This window comes from Opisthocomus hoazin, chromosome 8, assembly GCF_030867145.1.
Source record: "Opisthocomus hoazin isolate bOpiHoa1 chromosome 8, bOpiHoa1.hap1, whole genome shotgun sequence".
In the NCBI taxonomy this organism is placed as follows: domain Eukaryota; kingdom Metazoa; phylum Chordata; class Aves; order Opisthocomiformes; family Opisthocomidae; genus Opisthocomus; species Opisthocomus hoazin.
Genome location: NC_134421.1, coordinates 15178047 through 15204123, shown reverse-complemented (window position 1 = coordinate 15204123; position 26077 = coordinate 15178047). Strand labels below are relative to the sequence as shown.

The following is a 26077-nucleotide window of genomic DNA, read 5'->3' as shown; positions in this document are numbered from 1 at the left end:
TGAGAGCAGACTGTCTGCCATCTTTCTTTCTCCAGAGAGGAAGCAGTTCCCTTACCTGGATCCAGAGTTTTCTGTGCGGCAGATGGTTCAACCTGACGGGTGACTCTCTCTGTCCAGCCTCCCCCCCACAGCATCAGAATCCTCTGATGCAGAAACAGCAAAACCACACTTCCCTAGAACTGTAAAAGCGTAAACTGACCACAGGATTTTCTTGGCCAGTAAGTCTTCAGAATGACTGCTACATCTTCTATGCATCTCAAATGCAACATTCAAAGAAGCAGACCATGCCTGTTCAGGGAAAGCCTGTGTAATCTCCTGTGAAATAGGAAGTCTGTACTTCCTATTTTAGCCCCAAAAGCACGCACTTAGATGGGGCTGTTTAACTGGGAAGGGAGGGGAAGGAAGTTTGTCACTGCCAGTCTGCATGTTAACAATTACCAGATCATGGGACTGATGTAGTTTCAGAAAAAAAGAGGATTGACTGCAGCAGAAGTGAGGAAGACTAAGAAAGCATTCTCTGGTTTGTACTCCAATGCTGTTTCTTGCTTTAAGCTAAATAACCGCAGGATCGTTCTGTACTTTATATTTATTTGTACATATGGGGGGGCGAGAACTACCTACATCTCTGTAACCCTTTAATTTGAGTAATATTTTTAAAAGTAAGTTTTACTGATTTCAACATCAATTAATAATAAATACTATATTACACAGAGGAAACAAAAGAAAACTGATAAGAAGAGTTGATCTGAAGTTATCTTACATCCAAGACAGCCAGACTGTTTTAAATCCAGCTTTAAAACTTAGCCAGTGGCGTTCAATAATAAGATTGACAGGAAAGTTGCATAGCCATAAGGGAAAGACACACTCAGGTTTTTGCTGTCAGGGGTAAACTACGGAGGACTAAGATGAGTCCTCAGATACAGAATACAACTGCCAGAGTCTGTCTGTCCTGCACTGCTACTACACCTTCTCTAAATTCCTGTAGTACTGACCAAAACCATAGTTAGCATGGTTAGGCTTTCACAAGAACTACATCAATACACAAGTCAAAAACAGTATACTGTGAATAAGGGAAACACGTGCAGAGCAAGCAGGAAAATATGAGAGTATCTGAGGAAATTCTGTGTCATTGGGACTATCAGGAGGTGTGCATATAAAACCTCCAGACAAGGTGGAGTGTATGCAGCTTTGATGGATGGACAGAATTTACTTTGCATTGCAGTATAAAGGCAGAATGGAATTCTCCTGCTCTTATTTTCAGGTGCCAGTAAGTTCATGCATGTTCTTCTCCCACCCCTTAGAAAAGAGGTTTGTTTCCCAGCAGACATTCTCCCTCCCTTTCCTTCCTCACTCAAACAGCTCCTCCATCTTCAAGCAGACTTGCTGGTTGCACCACGGGATTTAGCTGTCGGTGAGAATCTTCAAGATGTTATTTGCTCTGTTGAACTCCAGGAACAGGTAACAGGTAATTCCACACATCAAAAGCTTTGCAGGCCATGCATGCCAATTAGGTTTCAAACTTACAGTGCATTCTCTTGTATCACAAGGTGTGAGATTACTAACATTATCATTGTATATTGCTTCATCTCCTTCCTAAACTGCATTGCTACAACAGCCTTTGAAGTGGGACGTTCCATTTTGTAACATTTTAGTAAAATATTGTCAACCAAAACCTTCCACCATTGGAAAAAAGGAAGACATAATCTGTATCTTTTCTGAATATATGCTATATACCTCTGAAATTTAATATGTATAGATTCTTCAGGTGGCACCTTTGTACCTGGAAAGCAGATATAGCCCGTAGCACATCTTACAGCTCTTTGGAGAGTGCATTGTCTTGTGCAAGTCTGTACAGGATTGGTATACTGCTAGAACCATGCACTTTATTAAGTGTCAAGTAAGAAATTATTTATGGATCCCAGTATAGCAAACAATATGCTTATCTTTAAAACCAAGCTCTTTCCTTTATTTCCAATACACTTATATGCATAAATGCAGGGTTACGGATAACAGAATATTAAAGCTTATGTATATAACTAAGTGTATGTACATACATCAGGAAGAAAAAAAAGAAAAAAACAAGTTTAAAGGATAAGTCAACTTTTCTTGTTGTTGAAGATCTTGTTACCTGATAGCATTACAGGTAACATCTAAGAAAAAGAGAAAACATTATTTTGCCAGTTTGGGGAGGGTCAGGTTAGATATTCATGCATCATTAGTCAACTGTTTCTTAGTACCTGCAGATACCTGTTCATCTTCCCTTCTGTCTGTACAAATTTTAGCAGCAGGTCAAGGCCAAAGATTTTTTTAAAACGAGTAACTGTAGCATAAAGCCAGAAACTAACAGCTGAATCCAAAGCATAGTGTTTGAAAACTCTTTTAACTTCTTTTTTTTTACTGATTATACTTGGTGATATCTTTTTAACACCATGACTGCATGGTGGTTTTAAGATACAGTATTTTAGGTATCAAGCAATTTATGTAAGACATACATAACTTGTAATTCTTACAAGCAGCAGTAAATTTGTTGAAGAAGAAAATATTTTAATTGTATGACCATTAAAGAAATTATTACAAGATATTTTTTTTTCCAGTAATGAACTGCACCTTAAGGAAAGCTGAATAGGTAACATTCAAACTCTTCCTCAAAATTGTCTCACTTTCAAGCAAAAAAAAAAAAAAAGAAGGAGCAGAATTATGTCATCCCCCCAAAAAAAGACCTTTTGAATAGAAACTGATAAAATAAACTCGTATGTAACTTTATTTGTTGAATAATCTGATACAGTAATTTCTTGTTAGTTCTGCTTTGCAATAAGGTATCAGAAAGCAGAAGACAGAAAGAGAAGAAGTTGCTATTTGAATAGGCATCACACAAATTTTCACAGAATGTGGAAATACATAGTCTGTACAATTACAAAAAAGTCTGTGAGGAGCACCACAGGTGTACTAGGTTTGATTCACAGAATTCAAAATATTGGTCAGTGGAAAGAAGAAAGCAAAGGTGGGCTGAAATTTCTTCACTGAAATATGAAAAAGTTTTCTTGATGCTTCCAGAACAAATTATGAATGCCCAGTCAGACTGCCACGTTACAAAAATAATTACGCATTCATAAGCACTGGCACCCAAACCTTCATATCAGCAAGTGAAAAGAATATTATGGCAGCCTAGAAAAACAGCTTATGAAGACATTCTGGACCAATAATTAGCTCTGGGAGCAAGAATAGGGATTAGAGCATGTCTTGGGGCTCAGGACACTAAGCGTCTATTGCCGGCAATGTTTAAATGATATTGACTTGCTTTGTGAATATGGACAGTGATTTTATTTCTCTGTTTCTCACTTTCTCTGGTCTCTATGACAGAGAAGTGCTAAAAAGCTGAAGAAGCTAACTAAGTACAGAATTTACATTGAAAGGCAATACATTACTAAAAATTACTCTTTTCAAGCTCACTTCAAAGGCTTGTTAAAGGAAACTGTCTGCAGAGAGGGATTACGGAAGGACTGTATAGCTACCTACTGGAACATCTCTATATAGCACTTATATTGCTCTTACAGTTTGCGTAGCATCTATTCCTGGACTAGTGTTGTAGACACCCAAGTCATCTTTGTGAGTGATGTGCAACTTCCAAGGGAAGAAACGCTTCTCAGAGGGCCGCCTTCTGCTCTGAGACACCATGAGTTCAACATCCTGATCGGAGAGCAACCGGATGAGATCACCATCAAGGTCCCGGTAATTCAAAACAATGTCATCTTGGTCAAACTCCCGCCTGGCAGAAAAGAAAGGGATTGATCCCCAGAAATCAAGGAATGCCTGGGAGGTGCTACATGATGAACAATACACTGGCAATTTAATTCATTCTGCTAAAAGGTACACAAAGCCTTGGGTGTCTTGGCATTCTTGATACAGCTAGTACAAGAAGTGATATAGCCACATTCATGCTGTGCTGTGTTTAAGCTAAGAAATCTGTCAGAAGCATTTCCAGTAACACCACACGCATGGCACAATTAATCTGTGAGTTTGATAAAATTCCCATACATAAGAGTTGACTGTAGTTACTACTCGCTTCTGCCTACTTATGGTTGCTTTTTTTGAGGGGAGGGCAGGTCAAGGAACGGAAGAATATTAGCACAGGTGTTCTGTTACTAATATTTGATGTTCTACTGTTTTGATGTTCAACACTAGATTAATCTAGCTTGACACTAGTTTAACATCTGTTAGAAGGCAGTGTCCGGCATCCTGAGGAAATAGATTAGACAAAAGATCCTTGCATGGGAGTATGGCTCTGATCTTAGAGCAAGAAATGGAAACTTCTACCAAGCATAACTGAAGTAGAATTGTGTGGCATTCCATACTTATTGACAATCCCAAGGCAGACTAGTGTCTGCACAGATGTACAACTTCACAAAGTACAACTTCTTCAGGACACCTGAAAATTATTTCACACCCAAAACACGGTGATGACCAAGTAGAATGTGGAAAATCTAGGGCTAGAAGGAACTTGACAAATGTTTAAATGATATTAAACATACAACTAACAGCTTGCATTGTACCTCATCAGTTCCATGAGATCTTTGAATGATGGGATGATGCTCAGATCCTCTTCCACTGAGATATCTCTGTAACAAGAACAAATCTAGTCATGACATAATGAAAAGAGAATTGTTGGCATTTCATCAGCAGTAAACTGGAATACTATTTTCTTATTACCTGATAGTGCTTACATTCTCATCATGGTAATAACAACGAACTTTATTAACTGTGTCTTCCTGCTGTGGTAAATCTTTTATGATCTTCACAAAAGCACATGGAAAAATCCCAGTGGCATGATTAGCTGTTCCCTGGAATGACAGGAAGCGTTAGAATGAAGAAAACCATGCCATTTTGGCCACATACAAGAAGTTCTGGAATTCAATTAATTTCCATGGAAACAACATTAATAATTTTTCTACTAGAATCAAGAAAAGGAAGCCTATGGAAGCAACCTGATGGCATCCCTACAAAAAGATTATACAATTGTGTAGTAAAATATAAGGCAGGGGAGTGAAACAGTGTGTAAGAAATGAAAGTCAGATGGTTACCAAGGCAGGCTGTGGTGTTTGAGCAAGCACAGATATCATATCTGCAAACACACAGTATGTTCTCCTCATCCTTTTTCAGAACACTGCAACATTGCCCAAGTTCTCTCTAATCAGGCTGACGTGTGTTGTGGTATGAAGCATGAAGTATATAGCAACTCACCCTGAGGCAAGAAACAAATTAATCGCTGAAATGGAGTTTCCATCTCCTTTCTGTGGTCTTTCTGTGTTCTAATCACTTCCAAAGAATTTAAAAACGTTCCCACAGAAGCAAATGCAAATGAATACTGAAGTCTAGAGGGCAGAATTGTAAGCTAAAAACCACCAAGGAAGGAAACAATTTCAAATTTGGAGTCAAGCATTTATTCTTGACAGTAAGACCTGACTACGATAGTTTCTCCTTGAAAGGAGCAGACAGGTCCCAAGGACTAGGAGACCCCTTTCTACTCGTATATTTCAAGGTATGCTAACAATTCAGTACTGCTATTGCAGTCTTACCTCCAACCAGTCCTTGTTTACTCTACTGAGTAGATAGATCAAGTCTCCCTTCTTGAGGCTGAGTTCCAGTTTATTGGTTCCAGAAAAGTCAAACAGTGCCTACGGAAAGTAATAGCACTGAAATTATTAATTCACCAAATTACAAAAGTGAATCTTTCTTTCTGTTGTGTTCTTGGGGTGAGAGCATAAAGCAGCACGATAGTATGCACTTTGTCATCACAGACGTATTTCTGGGGTAAGCTCACATATATGACCATAGTCTGCAGTTCTCACAATTTCTTCTCCTACTCCGCACACACAAAAATGCTTTGAAGAAGTAGTGAAAGCACTAGGATAAACACAGCTCTGAGACAGCTACATGCTAGGATTCTTAAAGTGGCAGGACACTGAGTACCAGAGAAATAAATATAAAGAAGGTGAAAACACTTCAGAACAAGTAAGTCAACAGAGCTGAAGACAATCGACAACCTGAAAACTTGAAATCCTGAGAATTGAAAAAATACATATTATTTCTGATTGCAGTTTTACAGCATACAGATTTGCTGCAAAATATCACAAAGAGCCTTAAAGAATTGCAGAAGTATTGTGTTCTGATTTAAGGGTAACTAACTGTTGCTTTTATCTTTAGCTTTCAGGCCTGTACACTGAACAGAGAGAACTGGGGAAGTCTGGGAAATTGACATGTAGTTAAAATGGAACTTAGACATCCCCTTCAGGGGAAAAAAGAAAAAAAAAAGAGGTAAGCACGTACTACCACCCTAACAAGCTGTTTTTGAATAATTAAATTGCCCCAGTTATCAGAAATGCACATCTCCCCCATTGTCCTTAGAGAACATGGTAGCCGTTTAAATGCTCTTAGAGAAGCAAAAATGAAAAGGTATTCTTTATTGTATGTTGAGATCGTTCTTTTGGTCTTGTGTATGCCAGTTCTCCTGATAAAAAAAAAGACAATGGCTACTGTTGTGCTAGCAGTTCATAAGTTTACTTAATAGTTCTTTCAAAACCCTTTTTTCATCTATTGAAAAGTTCTGGCAGGTATATTGAATATTAATAAATTAATCGATAAAACCCAAGAGATATGACTGATACAAGGCCTGCCATACTCCGTGTAAAAAGCAAAACCAGCAAACCTCAAAGCACTTGCTTTTCTGTTTTTCTTAATCTTACATGCCAAAGTCACAGGTGCCAGGAAGCAAGACCATGCTCAGACAAGTACTGGTTACAAAGCAGTTCCATGTGCTTAGTACCAAGACAATATACAGCAAAAGACAAGGGTATAGGCACTTTTCATTAGAACACTTAGGTTGCAGAAAATATGAAGAAGCCTCACCTGCAAAGCTGTTAAACATGTGCTGAAGTCAATGGGACTGAAGCTTGTGCTTGTTTTAAATTTTATTTGTGGATATCACTATATAAATGTGGACCATTTGGCAGTAAGCTGTACATGTCTCTTAATTTTGAACGTCCTGTCATTCTGACTTCACAATGGAGCGTCTTATTATTCAAGTAAGGAGGAACAGAACACTTCTTTCCATCCTTTGCTTCATTCCCTGTTGTTAAAATCAATTGCTTTCCTGTGTCGATTTCACTTTCCCTTCTTTCCCCAAGCCCTAATTGGAAAAGGCAACTTGATCGATGAGATACCAAAGTAAAACAGAGTTTAATCTCCTATCCTATGACAGACTGTGCAGAGTACTCACTTCAGCCCGTGGAGTTGCCACGCGGTCAGAAATAGGCACTTGAGGTGAAACGCTTTTACTGCAAAGAAAGGAGACAGCAGGGAGGTACGTGTGTCTTTCTAGTCATCAAAAGTACTACACAATCAGTAGCACAGTGACTGCATTTTCATTATTTAAGAGGCAGGCAAGCCATAGATCACTGGAGAAACTGCATGAGAATCTGTGTGCAGGACTGAAGTAAGTAAATATGGATGCAACAACATTGCCCTAGTTCTCTCAGTTTCAGTGCAGAGCAGCAGCAATCTGATGATGTCTGCTGCTGAGAACAGATGGAATTTTCAATACAGTCAGCATCCTGCACCTCTCTTCCACAGCACTCCTCAGCCCCCCCTACTCTGCCTTCTGGTCATCCCTGTTTCTAGCGTTTAGGGCATTCAGTTCAAACTCTGCCATCATACACACATCCAGGAACGCAAACACACATGCAGCTTTTGCACTGTTTGAGGTAAGTGAAAAGGAAGTGGGTCCATCTTTGCTATGTTGAAAGAAGAATTAATTTGAAGGGTAATGAAGTGTGACGTCTACTTTGCAGTTCTCCAAAGGGGTGTCAATGCTGCTATGTAAGACAGGCCCCTGTTTAGACAAAAGACAGGAACAAATTAAGTATTCAGTTTCATTTAGTGTCTGAACCAGATCTAACTGAATTCAGTGCCAAAGCTCACATTGACTTCAGTGGTGCAAGCCTAAGTCTTTAAGCTTGACCTGTATATTCTGCACATCATAATAGATATTACCGTTAAACAATTACCAGCAGATAGAGCTGAGCAGCACTTTTTTGAAAGCAAGCTATACTCTCATTTTGGAATCTTCCTTTAATGCACGTACCATATCCGCTTCAAAAATTTGAGATTACTGAGAACAAGAAATATCCTGTGTTCACTCTACCACAAGGATCCTTATATTAAGACTTCACGGATTCACTTGGGAAACACAGTGGTGATCCTCATCTCTCTCTCACCCCAAAACTGAACAGCATGTCTTACATCAATCAATGCTGAAAAAACATGTCAGTCACTTACACTCGGCGTGTCCGTGGGCGAAGCCGTCTCAGTCTGTGAGGCACCTGTTCACTATCAAAGTCTGAGTGGTAGAAGAAGAGCCGTACCTCTTCATCCATCAACACCCAAGCGGGTAGGCAGAGTAGGTTCTGCGCCAGGAGCAAGTAGGAAGCAGAGTGTAACAGTGGGAGAGACCAATTCTCTATTTATTTATATGTAACAAATATGCCTCTCTGACCCACAGGATCATGAAGAATATTCGTTATTGCCAGAAACCTCCCACCTCTCCCTTCTCACTCAGCAGGACACGGCTGAACAACTGACAGTTTCTCCTGTTTACTCCTGGAGCTGGCCAATGTATTGATTCACTCTTTCTGTGCCTGATTTACTGTAGAAGGAGTAAATTGCTCTTTGTGTTTCCCTTCAGAACATGAATGACTGTGGAAAGAAGGCAATCTTGAGTGCTGGGAGTCTTGGCCAGCGCTTCAGAATTTTACTGATTTAAAGACAGGCCTTCAGTTAACCTGCGCACAAAGAATCTCTCTCCTCGATATTACTGGCTGTGTCTTCACTGTAGAGCAGGTAGCCCCAGAAGTCCACTCCACTTTCCTACTCCCTTATGTGCACATACCAACTCCACATGCATGCAACACCTGGAGATTCACCATTTCCTCGTACATCTCCGGGGTTTTATTTGTAAGGATATCTATCTACATATGAAGGCAGGGAGTAGACCTTTCTGAACTGCATACTCCAGCAGACCCTACAGTCTGAACAATCTGGGGAATAGGACTGCAGGCTGTCCCACAGTATGGATACTGTGTCTTCGGGAAAAACAATACAGAGAGAAGCAGATACCTAGGACTACAATAGTACTGTCTCTCCTAGCTGATTTCAAGGGGTCAGTATCTGCAGTGCTCAGTCCAATCTCTACCTTAAAATCAAGTTTTACCTTCATGTAGACATTTAGGATAGGAATCCTGTTCTCAGCAATTTCCTTTTTGGCCCCAACATAAACTTTTCCTGGAAAATATAAAACCTGTGACAGTCATTCAAGAAAAAAAAAATGGAGGCTGTCAGAGAAATGAAGCAATCAGGAGAAAGTAGGATCTCCAAGAAAATACATATTTTCTAAAGGATTTTAGGTTTCTAAATGAACTTTACCACAATTGGAGGAACTGCCAATGGAACTTGACTTCCCCAGCATCCACAGCTGGAAACCAGTTCCTTGTCACAACTACTTTCCTACAATGCACTTCTCTTTAGGACAGCCTGGGGATCAGAAAGCTGCTAATCATGCACAGATTTGGCACTGACAGCTTACCTGGCAATATGGGGAGTGTGCAGGTAAAAGGGCTATTTTTGCTCTCTGCCCCATATCTCTCCTCTAATTTGGTGTGCAGGGCATAGAACTGACGATAGCGTCGGAAAATCAGATATCTGCCACCACCTTTAAGCTTTACTTCGATGACAAACATCTGAAACAGAGAAGGGGGATTCAGGCTGATGTTCATACTTGTAAATACCAGATGAAAGTGAGGCATACAGTAGGAACATAAGATCAGTGCTGCAGTAGTGGGAATATTGCCTTAGGGGCAGAGTGGAAAGCAAGCCTTCAGTTAAGCATCTGCAGACTCAAAGTTAGCACCAGACAGTGTGGTACAGGTGTGGGTCCAACTTTCCCATGGATCACATCCCTGTGGCTGCTTTCTATTACATGATCTTAAAAGGAAACCTGAAATGACTAGATGCTACTTTATGCTTACACACCTTCCTTCAGTGACAAAAAAAACCTATTAGGGAGGTAAATACAAATATTTTACAGTAGGATGCTTCAGGTATCTAAATCTATAGAAAGACATCTAAATGAATTTATTTGCAGAGTCAAAGGCATTCATACTTCTTTTTGACTTTAAAGCACACAATTTCAGAAATTATGGTCTGACCTCTTCCAACCACTGTCTTATTTCTTATGTCTTGCCAAAATCGCTTTGCTCTAAAGGAGCCCACAATTTCCATGCACTGACCTCTGAGTCATGTTGCAGCCAGATCCTTCAAAAAGCATAAAGACAGAGCAACCAAACATCACGATATTCCAGAGTAAAAGCTGCATATTGTAGTGGGAATGTTTTATGAGCAATGTCTCCAGCAAAAGCAGCATATCCTGCAGAAGTCAAAATGAGCCAGTATTTTCCAAAACCCCTCTTTGTAAGATGTCATAGTGATTTTCCCTACTATTCCCTTCCTATGTGCTCTTTCATGACTTACTAATACACTACCTTCTGTGGAGATGGAAGCATCCTAACTTGCCAGTACTGTGGAATGATGAAGACAAGACCCTGCCCTTCTACCCTCTTTGAATTCCTTTCCCACTACCTTCACCAAAGGTACAGCACTCTAACAGGAAATTGATCAGAAATTAGATAAGAATTTAGAAAACAAGCAATGTTAGAGGATACCTCTGTCACATTTCACCCAGACAATATATTTTTAGACTAAATCTGTGACAGACAAACTCCATTCCGGAAAAAAGAAGCACTGAGGAGGTCGAAGCACGGAACAATTCATGCTAAAAAGATTAACTGCATTTTGCTTCCCACAGCCAAACCAGTCACAGATGAGGGCACATAAAGATAGGATAAATCTCCCTTCTTACATAATAATTAGTAAAGCCTTTCTTCTCTTCAATATCTGCAATGTTAGCTGAAATAGGTACATCATCTGGAAGTTGGTCAAAGTCACTGTGAAGCAAGAACAAAAGATTTAGGTTACTCATATTGGCATTAGCCTTCAGAGGTCCTTATGCCATACAGAACGAAGAGAGTTAGGCAACATAACATTATCTAGTGTCAAAACCATGAAGTTAGAAACTTGTGGTATCATTCTTTTCCTCTGGAGCTCTGATCTAGAGAAGCCAAGTTTCTGTAAGTTCAGCACAAGTCAGTGACTATTATGAAGATTCATCAAGCCTGAAAAACATGCCTATCATCCCTAGTCTTGCTAGAGTAGCGGGACTACGAAAGAAACAAGCTGGTAGGCTTTTCCTGAGAAATGTGTTCAGATGTGGATGCATTGTTAATCCTTCCTACTGCATCTAGTAGACTTACAATAATAACTCTGCAGCAGTATCTCTTATTCTAAGGAGATCACTACACACCATGATTTATGCTCCATTACTGTAGGGAATAGGAAACAGTTCTGAGAAAAGAGCTTGTTGTGCTAGGTGCTGTAGAAACTGACAGGACAAAGCTAATTCCTAAAAACGTTGCAATCTATGTGTAAGATGCATACAATGTACATTATGCATATAAGGTAGGAAACTACAGAAGGATAAGTACAAACAGAAAAAAAAAAAAGCAAAGAAACAAAGACATGGCATTGTTCTCTATCATAACTAGTGGTGCCTACACCAGCTGCCAAAATGTTGTCAAGTTGTCTTGTAAATGGCACAGTAAAGCAGACTCTTAAAGAGGCTTCAAAAAAAGAAGGAGCAGCCTAGCAAATATTTACAGATATTACTGTATCTCCCAGTCACAGCAGATAACCTGAAGTAAGCACAAAGATTCTTCTTTGAAATATGAAAAATGTGTGAAGGAACACATGACAGTGGACAAGGTCAGAATAAGCTTTGCAGATCCTAGAAAGTATTGGATTTGAAGCAAGAGAGAAGGAACGATCCCTGCAGGAACCCATAAAAAGCAGCCATATGACCACACTCCCATGTTTCTTGTCTATATTGTCTACACAATAAAACAGCATGGATTGGCAGGAGCTTTTTTTCTCTGGGACCTTCTCCTTGGTACAACACCTTTGACAAACAGAAGACAAATTCACTCTTGCTTCAATTTTACAACTCAAAGATGTTAGAGTGGTATTCATATCAACACTTAAGTTGAAAGGATCAAGAATGAGAAAAAAAAATAACAAACGAGGTTGAGAGAAAGAGAAACTTTAAAAAGGATCATCTAAGAAATACCAAGCTGATGTAATGTTAAATATTCTGATAATACAAAAAACATGGCAGCTGGCTCAGTTTATTCTGCTAGGAGAATATCCCAAGCAGGGTCTTCCACACTGCGTGGAATGGAAAGGGCTCATCTGGAAGGCTCAAGTAATGATGCAAGTGCTTGCAATAGCTTGCCGAACGAGGAAAATGACATGAATCAGCACCACCCACAACACCATAAATACTACCACTTACTGTGAAAAGGGATGTGACTATGGAGATCAAGAGATACAATTAGTCATATCACAAACACTCATATCACAAATCCCCGTAAAAGGGAAACTGTTTGCAGCTACAAAGAGGACAATGACCCACTGTTGTCCTAGGTGGTGAATATTCCCCAGGAAAAGAAGAAAATCCACTCCAACTTAAGAAACGGTCTGCTCCACACTGAGGAGCCTAATAGTTTGGAAAGTACAATAACAAGAAGCCTTTTAGAATCACCAAAGAAGCTTGCATTCAAATTAAATGCACAGATTGTAGCAGTTACGTGGAGGCTTGTGGGGAGGCGGGAGGAGGGAGAGACACATTACCTCTTTTCTCGCAGCTGTCGGGGCAGAGACATGGTTTTCAGCTTCTTAAATCCAGATGGCTAAGCTTTATTCCTCCACTTCTTGGGCAGTTCCTGGTTGAATAGGATGAACACAGCCAAAGCAATTTTCCCTGCATGAATCAAGACTCCTTTGTAAGGCCTCAGAGATTGTTTTTTTAATGTTTCAGTGTCAGACGATGTCTTCTGTACCTCCCCACCCCCAAGAGATTGAGGAAGTACTAGAGAAAAAACAGTCATAAAGAAAGACTGTTTTGTGATGTCTGTCATGTATCGAAACTGCCACAGTTGAGAAACCAAAAGCTCAACAAAAAGCAGAAACTATGAGCCACATATTCAATTGTCCACCTCTTCACTGAAAGATCTGCCTCTGTGGAAAGCCAGTATGATGGGATCAACAAATTCTGTTTTGCTCCAGCTATACACCTCTACACTAACGTTTGTAAACTAGGATGAATACTTCTGATCCCTTCTTGAGGCTCTGTGATTCCTGAGAATCCTCCCTTCCATGGACCAAGAGCCAGGAGGTGGAGCTAAAGAATAAATTTTCAAGTGGGAGCAGAAAATTCAACCTTGTCAAACATATGGTTACCAGGGTATCAGTCTCAGGAGATTAGGATATGAGCTTTGAAGGATGGATCAATGCAAGTAAGATGTGAGTCCTTGAAAGAGCAGAGATCTTTTCAGCTTCATGTGCTCAAAGCAATCCACGTTTGCCACCTACAAAGACAGGCTAATGTCCCAAAGACCTGACTACCCTGCCTTGTGCACAAAGGGTAGTGATATAGCATTCATATAACATCAGTTGACAAATTTGCAAAAAGGAAATAAAAGGAAGAAAGTGATGAGGAAACCATCATTTCCTAAAACCGTGGATAAGTTGCAGCATAGCTTGTCTGCCTCAGTCAAAAGCTGTCATGTGCAGTATCTTTGCCTCCACATTTCGGACTTTGCTTCTCTTCCATTTTCGTGATCAAAACCTTCTTGTCCTTCTGCTGTCAAGCACAATAATTCTCATCTGAATGGGGCAAAAATCAACCAGAATCCTTCAAAATAAAACTCTGTTTACAACTGTAATCATCAGCCTTGAGAGTGAACTGCATTTCACTGCATTTTAATGAAGAAAATTCTTCACCCATCTCTTTCTTGTGGATAACTGAAGGCACAATTATAGAATTTGAGAGGGGATATAGTGTCTCTTGATCAGGAGGGATCAGGAGAAGCTACAAAATTCTGAACTGTATTCTCTGAATCATCTGCTACTCTGTGCTGCCCACACAGATTTAGCAGAGTAGTTCTGAGTGGTGATGTTGGATATAAGTATTTCCCCAGATCTTCACACTCTGCTGTGTATTACATTTTCTTGATTAGGCCTGCTAAACGTGCAGTCCTCATGTAACCTGAAGTCAGGTTGATTATTCTCTTCCCTCTGCCTTGAGTGAGAGAGAAAATAATCAAGTTTTCTAACTGCAATCCTCTTGCTTTCTCCTGACATTCAGAAGGAAAGAGGAATAGATCACTTTGATCAGAGCCCTTAATCACAAGATCAATATACATGAACTCATGAAAATTCATAGGAGCTCTCCTGACACATGAAAAAAGATTGTGGAAAGCACAAGAACTGCAAAGTTTAATAGAAGTGAAAGAGAAAGGCTGGAGGGGTGCTTTTAAGGTAACTGTTTATATTTGATGCATATCATAGTTTCGACAAGAAAATCATAAAAAGGCTATTCTAACCTTTTCAAATCTCTTGGAAGATAATCTAGATACAATGCAGGTACATCTTTTAAGAAACAGAGGATATAACACAATGCAAAAATACTTGCTTGTTGTTTACCTGGAGACATGGCTTTTCAAGAACAAACCAACAGATAAATTGTCCATGCAACTACTTTGCTGTAGCTGAGTAAAAAAAATTGAGAGCAGCTCCTCAATTCCACTACTCTATACTGGAGATTATAGCCAGTAGTAATACTAACCTGACAGAATAATGCTAAACCTGCTAAGAAAGTTTCAGATCCTGCAATATTTTTTTATTCTGAACTAAACCAAAACCAAGACCGTCTTTTCTGATGAAAAGGCAGACTCCTACTTCAGAAGAGTGGACAACTGATTGGTTAGAAGGCTCACCAAGGCTGTCAGAGACTGCAATTTGAAACACTGCTTTGCCATGTTCTTCTGTGACAAATCAGTGCCTTGGCTACCAGGTGTTCTCGCTCAATTTCTACTATTGTGCTACTATAATAGAAATAGCAATTTCTGCTGTTCAGACTGAGGAAATGGACTGAATCTAGTCAAACCCACATTCTCTTTCTGCTCAAATAACTACTTTATTATTGGTGAATAAAATAAATGTCCATTACAAAATTGATACCATAATGACAATACCCTTGTCAAGAGATATGTCTGCACTATGAAAGTAGCCAATTTCATCAGCTGACATGGTCAGCTCTCAGTTTTGAGAAAACCCACTCATACATGGGCGGCACAGTCATTACGGCACTATGCACTGACCTTTATCGATGTGCAAGTGAAAGCAGGCATCCAGGTGCAAAACATACTAACAAATTAATTAATTAAAGGAGACTACTAAGGAAATCCTCAGCTGACTGAACCATGACAATATGCTGACACCATTACATACCTTTTTGCAGTTCAGCACCTACTCTATTATTTTGGCCGTGGATGTTTGTGAGCTGTGAAATTGTGGCATTCTGTCTAATACACGTGTTGTTAGAAAATACTTGTACAAGGATACATATATTGGAAATCTGAGAGTATCAGCTGTAACCAAACAGCCAGAGCAAGCATGAAATTTTAAGGGAAAATGGGAATGTAGTCCCAAATCACTAAAGACACATGAATCACTAATAAAAGGTAAATCATAGGAATATAGCAAAAATACTCAGCTGAATCAATTCTGATGACAGCACTACATACCGTGTCTACTAGGGCAGCAGCTACTGTATCACTTTGGCTGTGCATGTCTCTACACTCTAGAGTAATGGCTTCTCTCTGATGCACCCGATGTTAGAAAAGTGCTGCACAGTTATGTTCAGTCACCAGCCATAGAATAAATTTAAGTGACAGAATAAAGTGAACAAGAATAATATTCTTAAAAGATGTCTGGTCTCATCACAGATTAGTCTGTAAAGTACGTAACATTTTATCAATCACTGCAAGGAAGCTGAACATCAAACGGAAACACATACAGCAGAGTTGGTTTGCAAGATACTTTCATTCTACCTATTGTTTTCAAAGCATATGTGGAATATTTGTTTCTGTAGCACACACATCATTAGCAGTTGAATGCCTTTTCTTCTGTGGTTGTGTAAGGCTGAGCTGCAACTGACAACACTGATTTGAGAAAGGTGATTTGGGGCTACATTCCATTTTCCATTCATGTTACTTACTTCTACGATTTTGCTTTTATGGTTACCATCAGCTTTACAGAATGCTTTAATACACTTTTACAATATTTATTTTCAAATGCAGTCATATTTAAACTCCTTATCATTGTTATAATAGTGCATGAATAATGAATTACAGCTCTGCAAAATTTTTGGACAGAAGTTACGTAAGATAAGCTACTCATGTCTGCCCTGTAATCTTCAGCGCTCTTTTGCAGGTAGCACTAGAAAAATCTGTAGAAGGCAGTTGGTCCAGCAGTAAGTAACAAGACTCTCTTTCTTCGATACATGCTTTCAGAACAGCTGAAAACAAGCCCAATCAAAAAAAAAAAAAAAAAGAAAAAAAAGTTGTTGAAGTTGTCCTATCTTTCTGAACTTCTCAGAAAAAAAAACAGAGAGGAGATAAATTGAGCTGATTTGTTTTACATTCCTCCTTACATAATGGCTCAGTCCATATTGCCTGAGTGCATGGATACTCTCCCTGCCACACATTGTGTTGGGAGGACAAAAGGCAGAGGAGTATACATGAACAGAACTTTGGAAATTCGCTTTGATTTAAATCTGGACACAGTTTCCATGACTGCTTGATTAGGGTGACAAGCAACTAGTAGGCTTCTGCAGAAAAGGGCTATGATCATGCCCTGCTGATATAAACACAACAAAACAATCCATCGTGAACTAAAGAAATTTAAAGGTCGGCATCTACCACTGTTCCTGACAGTGAATTTGGTGGTGTCATTTCTAGAATAAATTACCACTCAACATAAAAAGGGCTTTACAGAGCCTAATATTAAAGAAACAGTAGCCTTTTTTTTAATGACATTTTTCTTGGAACATCAAACTAAATCCCATAACTGAATCTTGGTTTTTGCACCTCAATTGCTTGAGCAAAACATAGAATAAGTATTGCAGAAAAAAATACCCCAAAAAGTGAGGTTTTTCTTTAGTCATTATCAGCTATTTTTGATTGCATTCAACAGTATCATTCTGGGGTTTGTTAGTTCATGATGTCATAGCCAGATCTTGCCAGCTTTTCTTACGCAGAGCAATATCACAAGCAGTATTATGATCTTCCTCTCTGTGGAAAACAATTCTTCCTTTACAATTAACCTGCTTCCTTTAAAAATCTTTTTAAAAGATACAGGATTTCTCTCTAATATAGTAAGATGACTTCAGATTGTAAGAGTTAGAGGAAGTCTTACCAGAACAGTAATAACTTCTCCTTGATGAGCAATGGGGCTTTTTGTTCTTGCAGAGCTCAGATGGGTTTTGATGCCCAAGACTGGGTTACGTGAGAAAAATGGAAGTTCAGAAACAGCAACAGAACATTTCTTCATCCAGATAGCATATCACTTCCAGAATAAAAGAGGCAAATAGGGAAGAAATAGGGCAGAACTTGTCAATGCTGCTGTGTACAACAGATGTGGGCTGGAGGTGAACCCATATGCTTCAGTTACTACCAATGTCAAAATCTGGTAACCGGCCATTACAGACAAAGAAGTAGGGTAGCCCCATCCAGGAGCTCCTGAGAGAGCTATGCCTACAACCATTCGTCCAGAAGCTTAAAACCTAGTTTTAAGTGCATAGCAGCAGTGACCCTTTGTGGCAGGAGAGTCTGTATTTTATTCTCCTAACCATCTTGAGAGCAAAAAATCTGTTGGAGTTCTTTCTACTGAAGACAAAGAAAATCCTGCTTCGTCTCTTTCACAAGTTCGAAAGACCTGTCAAAATTGCTCCAAAATAAATTTCACTGAACTTTCCCAGATCTCAGAATAGGCTTGGGAATTGCTAAAATCTGTGCAGTGCTGCATTCACACCATCCTACACTGTTCCTAATAGTTTAATTTCCCCATCCATTTGATTAAATCCTGTGACCAAAATCCTTTTACTTAATTTAGAAACTTTTGGTAAGTGCCTTTAGTTAAGTGAACATTCTCTGAACAGGCAGTGAAGGGAGACAGGCACCACTGGCCAGTATATCAGACCTCAAGTGGTCCAACTCCCCCTCTGAAGGTTTTATCTTTCTCCTTGGAATATATATGAATTATAAAGTAACTACATTCCAAATTTTGTCACCTCAGGTTCCTAACGTAAAGGAATGAAATTTATGCCTTACTGTGGACCTAGTTATTACTGGTATAAAGGTAGCTTCCCATTTGGGACTCAGCTATATTTGGATATGCACTTTTACACTGGTATAATTGTCTTTAACCTAGGGGAGTTGTACTACTTAAGATGATACAGTCAAAGAAGCACAATTTTCTGGTGCAGACATATCCAGTCTGCTCGTTATAGAGAGTTTTTGGCTTATTTTCTAATGGTTCATAAACTGGGACAATTTTCCCTAATCAAATTGGAGGGCAAGAGGGCTAGGGATTAGGATAAACAGGCAAGTGGCAAATACTGAGGCAGTAAGTATCAAGATCCCGTAATTTTCAAAGTTCTGGTCTGCCAGTATTCCTCACAGAGTGTATTTATAGCCTGCCTCACCTGCTGCCTCACCTACTGGCCTTTTATTACTTCAGCCTGTATTCCTTGAAAGATAAATTTGTGGCATGAGTCCACTAATAACCGTACCAGTAAGCAATCTGATCCCAAGCCAGCTGCCAGTCTGTCCATTTGAAGTGTGGAAGGCTGGAGCTTGTGTCTCCCATACCTCAAGCAGCAGAAGGCTGCCTCTTTACGTGAAGCTGAGTCTAAATTAGAGACCTCTCAATTAACTGCATTCAGATCAGCCACTGGCTTGCTATGTGAATCCTTATGCCACGGCTTTGCCACCTGTAAAGTGGGTCTGACAGTAATACTTTTCGCATAGGGGGAGAGCGAGGAGGAAAAAGGCTCAACAGAAGTATAATTCTTCAGGAAAGTCAGGTGAAAAGTGAGAAACTACAACCATTATCCTTAGCAACCCATCTGCACTCAACATCGCCTACAGTTCAAATTGAAAACAATACAAAATATAGCTCTTTAAAAATAGGTCAGTAATGCTCTGATGCCAGGCCTTAGAACTGATTCCCAAACCTGTAGAAAAGAATGTAGTTGCTAAACTATCACATTTGTTAAACAGCAGCAGCCAATGAGCCTCCCCTACTACGGAAACAAAATGAAGAATAGTTTTCTGCCCCAGAGTGATCTCTAATCTGGGAATACATCATCCTGCTTGCAGATAGCTTCAGTAATCTGAGCCAAACAAAGGTAATGGGGGACTTTGAAGTTGTGATTTCAAGAAATGAGTATATGCTGACAGTATCATCTTAGGAAATTCCCTGTCTTCACGTACGGTTGCTTTTTCCTGTCCCCTGGAAAGGCACATCTGAGGCTGTGCTGCAAAATACATCGGCTAACCAATCCAGTTGTAAAAACATTTTTTAAAGCCATGGATCAATTTCGCAGCCCAGCTTACAGCACAGACATCAATATGGAGAATGAATGGGGAGGAATATATTAAACCAGCATCACTGCCTGATAACTTTGTCTAATGAAAGCACTCTGACAACACAGTGAATGTATATGTGTGCATGTACGTCCCCAAACAGTTCAGCCAAGTGTACATTATGTCTCTTGGCAATCCATCTCCACATGCAGATGCTAACGCAGCCCCTCTCATGCAAATGCTTCAGGGCAAACTAACACTGGTGTGGGAAGGATTTTGTGGCTTTTATGATGTAAGGAAAGAGCCAAAACACACGCTCAAACCATGACGTTTTCCGTAATAGTTTTTCTGAATGAGATAGCTGCTATTGAGATAGTATCTAAAGAATCCAGTCCTTGAACAGCTACTTCTCTCTGGTTTAGTGCCTTTGCCCTGTTTGCCAGCACTTTGTTTAGTTTTCCAGATTTCACTAAAACAACTTGTATAAGCTGTTGCAGAATTTGAATGTAGTGTCACTGAAGTGGGTTTCTCACCAGGAATCAGACCACAGGAGGGTGGAAAGGAGGTCAGAAAACTATATGTCAACAGGACTCTTCATGAGTGAAAAGCAATTTCCATGTGAAAAGACAAAAATTTAGAAAACTTCAGAATAAAGGAAAAAGAGCGAGGGAAGCGGGGGGGGGGAAGGAAGAAAAATCAAATATCTCTGTTATTAAGACATACAATAAAATCCATTTACTACCCAAATAATCTTTGCTCCAAGCCAGCTGGTTATGACACTCTCAGATGCGTCTGCTGCAAAACAGTAAAAGCTAGAGGTGGATTGATGTCCCGTTCCAGTTCTTTCTGTTCCACCTCTCGCCTCTGAGTTCTGCTGAATGTGACATTTTTCCCTGGCGCCTAATACACAGAACTCTGCTGCTAATTTTACACACAGGGTTCTCATGCTGTGTAATTTGAGGCCAGAGAGTCCTCCAACAGCCTGCCAGACAGAGTACGCACCTCCCAACACTGCTTCTGCTGCAGAGAAATGGGGGAAGGGAGAAGGAAATGAGCCAAACAAGAAACAAGAAACAAGCTTCCAAACTTGTCCGAGATGTATGGCTGATATTTGGCTCTCTGATCTACCAGTGATCTATCTCCAGCTCACCCTGTCCTATTTGTCAACAGATGAGTCCTGTGGATTCGCCAGCAATTACAAAGACTCATCAACTTAAGACACTCAGTTTCCCCCTTTTTTTACCCGTATCGGGTTCTGTTTGGCTGCTCTAATACTAAATCAGGCTGTTGTCCACAAGGCTTTTTTAACACTACCCTGACATGGAATAAGAAGTGATTTCTGCAAGTTTACAATCAAGGATTTGAAAGAGAAACTGGTGTCTCTTTTTTCCTCACCTTGGTTTGCATCTCAAAGACATCATCTGCACTGTAATATATTCCACTAAAATAAGAATGGACAAGTAACCTTCAAAACCTAGCCTGATCATACTCAAAAAGGGTTTGAACTGGATATATGCCCGTTTACTGACCAGAAAAACCTTTGTGCCAGACACCCTTCTTTGCTTCCAGCTATCTGGACTGATTTTTGCTGAAGCCTTTCAGAGGAATCATCACTTTCCACAGCAGAGAAAGTACTGAATTAGACCCATTTTCAATACTACTTACTTCCATCCTGGAGCTGATAATCCCAGAAGGAGAATATCCCATACCACTGTCTTCTCTCAACTCCAGCTTTTCTTTCTATTGACTGTGTCAACCAAGAGACAAGTGAGGGAACTGCAGGTTAAAAATAAAAATAAAAATAAATGTAATAACATAATTATATCAATAACTTTTACTGCAAACACTTTATGCCAGCACAAAATAAACTGCACTGCCTCAAGACTTCTTTGGATGGTACAGCATCCTCCTTACTAATGCTTACAATTATGTTGACCAGCAGTACTAAGTACAGACGTGGTCTTAAAAAAAAATTGATCTCGGGCCTTGTTGTACAGCAAGTGCTATTACAATCCACAGACATATCCAAGACTAAATAAAGTCATTCTTGAGAATTTGAGAAGAGCTGGGACTTCTACTGCTGTTCAGCTGCAACAGAACATCATGAGCTTTGACATCCACACAACTTTCTTTGCAGTTCCTCTCATGATGAAATATGTGCCAATGTATGTAAGTGGAACATAGTCCTTTATTCCGTATTTGGGGTGTGGGATTAAAAAAAGATTAGGCATAAAAGTCAGTAAATTCATATACCGATTTGGTACAGCCATCAACATGCTGAACTGGAGAAAAAGAAAAGAACAAGAGGGAAAATAGGGATAATGCACACACGGTTGGCAAAAAGAGGAACATAAAAGGAAAAAAATAGGGATGTGTGGAAACAATAAAATGTAAAGAAGGATTGGGAAGAATCCATCCCTCCTCTAAAGACATGCATTGCATTTACAAACTTGACCCACATATGTCTGGCTATTTAATTTATGAGAGACATGAAGCTGACCAGCCAGCAGACTGGCCATAAATTATATCTCTTCGATAAGCCAAGATGATTTACATTAGGAGAGAGGAAGGAAAAACTAATGAATAAGAATCTTGCCCTTGCCCTCTGGGGCACTGCCTGGGATATACTCTCTTGGCACCTAAAAATCTGTGGGTGTCCTGGGGTGGCAATATTCCTTGCCAAAACCTCTCCAGTATAAAAGCCAATAGATCAAAGCCTTTTTTCCGCTGCCTGGCAGCATGGCTGCCTAGCACTACTACACTTTTGGATCCACGACGCAGTTTTGCTGACCAGCCTTTGCTCAGGTCTTTGCTTTTTCCTCCTCTTTCATATATCCTCATTGTTTATCTCCTTTATTTCTCTCTATATATGCAATTTTTTTTTTTTTTTGCATTACAAAAACAGTAGCCAGTAGGTCAAGAGAAATTATTTTTCTTCTCTACTAAATGCTTATAAAGCTGTATCTGGAATACTATCACTAGTTTTGGAGCTCCCAAAACAAGATAAATATTGACAATGTGGACAGAGTTCAGCAGAGGACAAATAAGGCTGGAGCATATGATATACGAGGCAAGGCTGAAGCAAATGTATTTGTCCATCTTAGAGAAGTTAGACGACTGGGAGGGAGACCTAATTGCTAATCCAACTAAACAAAGTGGGATTAAAGAGGAGACATAGCTAGACTCTAGGTGGACAATGAAAGGACAGTAGACAAGAATCACAAGTTGCAACATGGCAAAAATCTTCTTGGGCGTAAGAGAAAATAATTCAACATCAGACTGGAACAAGGGCCCAGAAAGGCTATGAGATCTCCATTGTGGAGATTTGTAAATTTTGACTAGATAAGCTTGATCTGTCTTTTATATTAGCCCGGCTTTGAGCAAGGCATTGCATAGATGACATCCGGTAGCCCCTTCTAACCTTATTTATTCTATGTTCAGATACCAGATGCAATCTTCAGCTAACCAAAGCCTCCACTGGAGTTACTGGTCACCTTATTGAAGACGATTATCTTGACCTAAATTAAAATCTCACATGCGTTTGGCAACTGTGAACATTTCAGACAGTCTACAGTACAGTGCTATAAAATTAAATTTCCTGTATAAAAAGAAAAAAAAAAAAGCAATGGAAGGAAACACAAGTTCTCCTAAAAACAAGACTTCTAAAAACATTACCTTTAATAACTTCATAGCATATTGATGGATATTCTCAGATTGAATTGCCAGTAAGAAGCAATCAACTGAAATCTGTGCTTTGCTTATACTACCTACCTCATGGATCTGCAAATTCTTTTCTCTTTGAACATCAACTTCTCCCTCCTCACCATTTTCCCCTTGTGGCACTCATCCCTCTCCAAGCCCATCTTCCTCCTCAACCTAGTTTTCTGTCCACATCACCTTGTTTTGTCTTTTTTTGATCCCTATCTCACCCTTTATTCTTGTAGTCCTAAATCTCTGATCCTGAGTTGGAAAAGAATTCTTCAAGACACCTCCACTAAAGAGCAGCTAATTATTTGGCTTTGGTCCTGCTCGTGCTTTGTCAGCTCTCCCTTGTCAACAGGTCTATCAAGTATGTGGGAAAGCTTTGGAATGACCACGAAACCCATAAACTGACCTGGTAATCCCAGGGAAAGCCTGGTCTGCATTTACAGTTCTTGTAAAACAAACAAGAGAATTTGATGCCTCAAGTACGTTAGAGCAGACTTCCTCAAATGATGCCCGACTCATCAGGTATTCAGTGCTTGAAATGGGGGGAGGAGGGGAATACGGCTATAATGAAAATGAACAGAGCGACTAAACTTACGCACCACACAAGCGCTAGACCTGCATGAATTTTATTAGCAATAAACATAGTTCTTCAGGTTTTCTTTTGCCATAGTACTCTGGCTCCCATTACCCTCAATCTCTTTATTCTTGTTAGTGCTGTGGCCTTTAGACAAGAGTCTTACTGTAAGAAATGAAATGGTTATAGAAACTTAGCGTGCCTGGCTATATGTCTGACACAGTGGGGAAAAAAAAAGATGAAGAAGAATTTACTCAACTTGAAATTGGACTCTCAAGACCATTAACTACTGAGCAAGCAGAAAGGCTGCAGAGTTTTATAAACATATCTAGTTCAGAGAACAAGAATCACCGAAGATAACATTTTCGCCACATAACTAAAGTCCAACGGGTATTTCAGAGAAATATTTTTAAAATTCAGTGTAATTTTGCTCTCATTTACAGAAAAATCGCTGTTCCTATATGTTTGAATGCCTGACATAATACTTATCAGTAGATCTATGTCATGATGTAACTACACAAACAGTTTATGAACATCAGAAGTTTTTATACTAGGAAAAGAGTTAGTTCTCTCACTCTTGAATCCATATTTTGACTCACCAGATCAGACCTGTATTCCTACTCTGAATACTTTCTTTCCAGTAGTGCTTTATTCCATATGTTGCAGAAAAAAAATCTGAATACAAACCACACTTTCTTGCCTTGGCAATATAGTTCACATTCTTACTCCTACTGATGAGTGTCTTGTCCTTTCAAAGTCTACCAGATTTAGGTAGGCTAGGCTAATAGCAGATACTCTACTTTTACATATAATCCTTCTTCAAATCTCAATAAACTCATTGTTGAAATAATAGCCATCCAGCTGCTAAACTTGTAACATAATTAAACACTGTGTGAAAGGACATTTCTTTTTAAGCAGATTTAAATTTTATCAAATGATTACTCCATCTTAACTTGAATAATAATTATTAAAATACTGTTTTCTTTTTAACCTTTTCTCATCTAAGTCCTTTCTTGGACCCTTGGGCAATAGAAAAACTAAAAATATAACTGCGGGATAACAGAAAAAAGGCATGAAGAAGGCAAGAAAAAAAAGGCATGAAACAGTTACTGGATTCTCATTTAGGCTCCAAATCTGGCTTCAGAGGGGCTATTCATAGTTTAAAAGTTAAGCATAAAGCAGAAGGCTGTGCAAGATCACAGTGCCTTTGGCACAAGAATTGTTTCTTGCTATGAGACATATAAGTACAATACTTATTAAAGGCCCTAGTTACAGTTGGATCTTCAAAATCTGATGCAGTATAAAAGCAAGTGAGAAAGAAACATCTAGGGAAAAAAACTTCTAGTAATTTCTAATAAGTCTATTCTCCAAATAAATATCTGACTGAATTTTCTTGTGTTTAGTTTGAGTCTCCATTTTTGACTCCACTTATGAAGTACTGGCCAACACATCTACTTTACAATCCACAGACAGTGCTAAGAAGATGTGATAGCCGTGCTTAAGAATTCACACTTGAATTAATGATGCCACAGAAGTGCAAAGACTTTATCTAAACATGACAGTCTATAAGAAAGATGTAATGGGGAAAAGGATTTAACAATGGCTGTTTTTTATGGGCCATCAAACTATCTAGAACTACAGGAGAAGGGTGTTTGGTGTATAGGGTAGGATAGCCTTTCCTTCACTTTCTAAAGGGAACAACTCATTTAAATGCTTATACATCTGGTTTTCTTTCTCCAAGTGTCTATATCTACAAAAATCCCTTCTCAACCGAAAACAACTTACTTATTTCTCTAAACTATGGCTGTACGGTGTGTTACCATTCTAAGGGAGACTTTAGCAGAGGTTTCTGTTTTGTTGTCTCATTTTCAGCCTCCTTTTAAGGAGCTATTAGTCTTTAAGGGTCCCTAATCCCTCAACTAAATTTATCAGCAGTTGATTGCAGCCAAGAGTTAAGCTAAATTAAACTTTGAAATCCCTGTACAGTGTATCAGATACACTTCTGGTAGGGGAGGTGGAGCAGAAAGCTCCAAATGTTCTACATACCAAGAGGCAGGAGAACCATGATTTTCTCTAGACATTTCTCAAAGCTTCCACACTTTTTCCAAGATCACCACAATCTCCCTGATTTAATAAGAACAAGAAC

The 26077-nt window shown here is 39.3% G+C and overlaps 1 protein-coding gene across 2 annotated transcripts; it reads right to left on the bottom strand.

The window, feature by feature from the left end:
• Positions 1–1963: 1963 nt before the first annotated feature.
• Positions 1964–21348, bottom strand: NCF4 (neutrophil cytosolic factor 4). 2 transcript variants are annotated; one of them, XM_075428468.1, is made up of 10 exons: positions 21315–21348; positions 10967–11051; positions 9635–9788; positions 9263–9333; positions 8332–8459; positions 7274–7331; positions 5574–5672; positions 4708–4838; positions 4551–4616; positions 1964–3766 (listed from the first exon to the last, which is right to left on the bottom strand). In XM_075428468.1, the coding sequence occupies exons 3-10, from the start codon at positions 9786–9788 to the stop codon at positions 3538–3540; spliced, it is 936 nt and encodes a 311-aa protein (XP_075284583.1). In that variant the 5' UTR covers positions 10967–11051; positions 21315–21348; the 3' UTR covers positions 1964–3537. The 2 variants fall into 2 exon arrangements, with proteins under 2 accessions (XP_075284583.1, XP_009942342.2); XM_009944040.2 differs by lacking the exon at positions 21315–21348 and adding an exon at positions 12850–13030.
• Positions 21349–26077: the final 4729 nt, after the last annotated feature.

Coding starts and splice junctions, on each gene's coding strand:
- NCF4 (XM_009944040.2), bottom strand. CDS start 12,881: ATGTCTCTGCCCCGACAGCTGCGAGAAAAGAG. Junction 5,673..7,273: donor TGGCAACTCCACGGGCTGAA/GTGAGTACTCTG, acceptor TACTTTCCGTAG/GCACTGTTTGACTTTTCTGG. Junction 4,839..5,573: donor TAAACAAGGACTGGTTGGAG/GTAAGACTGCAA, acceptor CTGTCATTCCAG/GGAACAGCTAATCATGCCAC.